Here is a 4,057-nt window from a genome sequence, read left to right as displayed (position 1 = left end):
CAGTCAGTGAGTTCAGGACCATTCTTGGGCAGGGTCTGGGGAGTCTGGGAGGTAGCCATGGAAGCAGGAGCTGGGATATGAGACTAAGTCTTGGCTTTGAGCCCACCATTGTCCAATGGTGGTATCTGTGTCACTTCTCCCTCTTTGCACACACACACACACACACTCATACACACACACACACACACACACACACACACACACACACACACACATACATCCATCCATACACACACACAAAGGATAAAACTAAAACTAGCTTCTTCTTTTGGGGTTGCAACAGTTCAAGTGTCAACCAGATATCCAAGCCCTGGCACACAGAGGGCCACCTTGTATTGCTATGCTGGCCAGTGTGTGTAGTTCACAGAGGCCTGGAGTGTCTCCACTCTCTGTAGACAACACTCTTGTCCCTCTTGTCAAACATTGACCTTCTACTCTTCTTTCTCCATCTGCTTGTGGTGGAGACCCTTCTGGTTGTGTTTAGCCCTTCTGGGAGTCCTCAGAACATTAATCTTCAGGGAACAAAATAACGGTGGCTAGGAGCAGCTCCTGGCTACCTTTTTGAGTAGCCAGTGGACACTCCAGAGCCATAGGAAAGGCAAGCATCCAGCATTCACACCATCATACTCTATCTGGAACCCTTTGCAGACATTGCTAATCAATCACAGTACAGTGGGCTCAGTTTATCAATACATACTGGGCAGTCATATCCAATGGATCAATGGGAAACCAACTTGCTGGCCAGGCCCAGGACGTGCCTGGCTGGCGACCTCCCAGAGCCTTGACTTTGACCCTTGGCAGAGCACTTCTTATGGCTCAGGCCCTTATGGCTCTGGTCAGAGGCTGGGTGAGGGTGTGAGAGCCAGAGCTGATAATGTGATGGGGGCCCGAGCCCTTGGAACTCTTGTGCATGCTGACCACATCCATACTGCTGGGTTTGAACTCTTCTCCATGCTGGTGGAAGAGGCCTCGGACAGTGGCCTGGAAGCCACTGGTGATGAAACAGTAGACGATGGGGTCCATGCAGCTGTTGAGGCTGCTGAGGGTGACGGCCACATGGTAAGCCACGAGGCTTGTGCGGTGAGGCACATCGGGCCACAGTGCCACAGCCACCTGGCGGGCATGGAAGGGTGTGAAGCAGACCAGGAAGATTACTAGCACCGTGAGCAGCAGCTGCATGGCCCTCATGCGGCGCTGGCGGCCCTGGCGTAGCAGGCCTGGCCGAGACAGTGCACACATGATACGGCCTGTGAACACGCTGATGACCAGCAGAGGCAGCATGAACTCCAGTACGGTCAGAGCAAAGACACGGCAGCATGATCGTCCACCAGACTTCACACTCAGGACGGACAGGGTCACGACTCCCGCTGCCAGCCACACGAAGGTGCACACAGCCTTGGCGCAGGCCGGTTGGCGCCAGCGGCGGGAACCCTCAGGTTGCACGATGGCCAGGTAGCGGTCCACGCAGATGCAGGTGAGGAAGAGGATGGAGCAATGCATGTTGAGGAAGTAGCCCAGGACATGAGGGAAGGCACAGCGCAGGCAGCCTCGGGCACCGTAGAAGACAGCAAAGCGTGTGGGCAGGGACAGGCCGACTAGCAGGTCAGTCACCACCAGGTTGATGGTATAGGTGACTGAAGGTGTCTTGGCCCTCGTGCGGCAGCAGAAGACGTACAGTGCCAGTCCATTGAGCACCAGCCCGGCAAGGAAGATGGTGCCGTGCACGACCATTAGAGCCAGCCACAGGCTGGGGAAGTCTGTGTGCAGATCCTCATCCAGTTGGGCAAAGAGGTGGAACAGGGGTGTCTCTGGCGTGCTTCCATTGGTCCAGGCTGCCATGGTGGCATTGGGGAGCGCAGCATCCCAGGGCCTCGTGGAGAGTGCAGAGGGCATGGCAGTGGTCAGTGCACCCCCAGCCTGGAAGCAAGCAGATGAGTCACCCCAGGTATCCGGGATTCCCCAACCCATGCTTTTGCATGGCCCAGCTCTCTCCATTCCACAGAGACACTGAGCTGAGTATACGGAGCGAGACGCTGAGGTCCCTGAGGTCCATCTCACTGGACAGACAAAACCTTGCAGCGGAGGACTGTAGTCAGACTCCAGAGAGAAGACAACACCCAGGGCCGGGCTGTGAGTTCAGGTCTAGCTCTTACGCGTCCTAGCTGCGCCTCCTCAGGCAAGTCCTTTAACTACTGTGCTTTCCTTTTCTATTCTGTGCCACTGGAATCCCATTGCCTCTGGGAGCATTGCAGACATAGCTACATAGCTGGTGGATGATGAACCAGTTCTGCTGGGACAAAGACTAGCTAGGCCGCATGGAGACTAGCAGCTGCTTGCTCCACACCCTTTGTCAGGGCCCCAGCCTCTGGGCCCTGGTCTGTTCTTACCTCCCCCACGGGCCAGCTCCAGATCACCACTCTGGACCTTCCCTGGAGAATGTGTGCTCAGCGGGCTGACTGGGTGCCGAGAGCTGGAGCCAGGAGGCAGGTCGCAGCAGAAGCTGCCTAGCTGCCTGGCCTCCGGTGTGAGTCAAATAAACACTGGACTCTGCGCAGGGTGGCGTGGGGCAGGCAGGGGGCTGGGCTGGAGTCACCCGCTGTTTATGTTCCTGCTGTAGTGTTTAACTCGGCTCTGATTTATCCCTTTATTTAAAGAGGAAGGGTTAACAGGATCCCACCCCCACGCCAGCTGGCTGACCCTCCAAATATGGACATTTTTTGGGTTTTTTCAGGAGAAAGGAACCTCCGGGAAGAAGCAAGGAAGAGAGCGGTACATGAAGCATTGCTGGCTCCCGTTGTCCCCCCGCACAAAAAGACCCTCCCCACCCATAGGCTGGCTCTTTGTGTTCCTCTTGTTGGCTGGCTGCTGTAGACAGCCCAAGCACTGTCCACTCTCAGGACCTGGCCACATGGCCTCAGGTGGCAGTTTCCCTCCCAGGAGATGGGAGATGAGAGTCCATTGTCTCTCCTAGTAGGAGAGATTCAGTCTGGGTTTTGAAAGGTGGGGTCTGGCAGGGCTGGTGGCCACCTCTGTCTCTAGTCTCAGAGAGGTCAGTCCCTGCTGCGGTCATCCAGAATACCTTCTGTCCCAGACACACGTACCCTGGACGTCTACCACCCCGAGGCTTCTAGGAGGAGCTCTGTGCTACCCAGGACACAGGGTCTTTACCCTTAGGCCCTCTAGGCAGAAGTGTTTGCTGAGTAAACTGTACAGCCTTCCTATGGCCCTATGGTTCCAACGTACCAGCCAGGAAGCAGGAAAGGTATTCTGTGGTTGACAGGAAACTTGGGGTAGGACCTGGTGTCTCAGAGCTGAAAACACAGAAGGTTCCCAGGAAGGAGCAGGGTGCCGCTTGATGGATTCTTGCTTTACATCTAAGAACGTGCTGGAAGAAAAGACCCCAGGGAGGGTAACACAAACTATTCTCTACGGATTCTTCCCAGGCTCTGGATTTGGGTGGGTGTCACAATCAGAGACCTGCAATAAACATTATGGAATTTCTCTGGAAGTGAATCCCAGGGTGGGATGGAGGCCAGCCATCAGGATCCTGCCTCCCCAGAAACTCCCCAGGGCCATCTGTGGTCACCAGGAATGATACAAAGTACTGGGGACACAAAAGCACAGTGGTGGGGCTCTGGGGTATCCTGAGCCTTGTGAGGGCCAAGCACCATGTTCAGAATATCCCAGAGTCCAGTCAGGTGAGGAAGGAGGGAGGCACACAAACCGATGCTCTGCTCCAAGAATCTGAGCCCTCGCTCTGAATAAAGCTCTGCCTTGATCTGAATATCACATCACATTCTAAAACGTGTTCACTGAGGCATGGTGTCAGTAAATCAGAGGGCCTTGGTTTCTGTCACACTCTGAGACCAGCGCCTGCTCATTTCGCTGAGCCCTGACCCTGGTCAAGACACTGAGTCCTGATCTCGGTAACACAAGAAGCCTCCATTCACGTAAGACTGTAAGCCCAACCTTAGTCAAACATTGAACTCTACGGGGTGTGGTGGTGCATACCTTTATTCCAGCTCTCAGGAGGTAAAGGCAGGCAGATCTCTGCGAG

General features: G+C 55.1%; 1 protein-coding gene across 1 annotated transcript; it reads right to left on the bottom strand.

Annotated features, from left to right (window-relative positions):
• Positions 1–458: 458 nt before the first annotated feature.
• Positions 459–1,908, bottom strand: Gpr20 (G protein-coupled receptor 20). Its single transcript, XM_021628874.2, has one exon. It carries the CDS (start codon positions 1,891–1,893, stop codon positions 817–819), a length of 1,077 nt encoding a protein of 358 aa, XP_021484549.1. The 5' UTR covers positions 1,894–1,908; the 3' UTR covers positions 459–816.
• Positions 1,909–4,057: the final 2,149 nt, after the last annotated feature.

This window comes from Meriones unguiculatus, chromosome 8, assembly GCF_030254825.1.
Source record: "Meriones unguiculatus strain TT.TT164.6M chromosome 8, Bangor_MerUng_6.1, whole genome shotgun sequence".
Taxonomy (NCBI): domain Eukaryota; kingdom Metazoa; phylum Chordata; class Mammalia; order Rodentia; family Muridae; genus Meriones; species Meriones unguiculatus.
The sequence above is the reverse complement of the archived record's forward strand: the minus strand, read 5'-3'. Positions and strand labels throughout refer to the sequence as shown.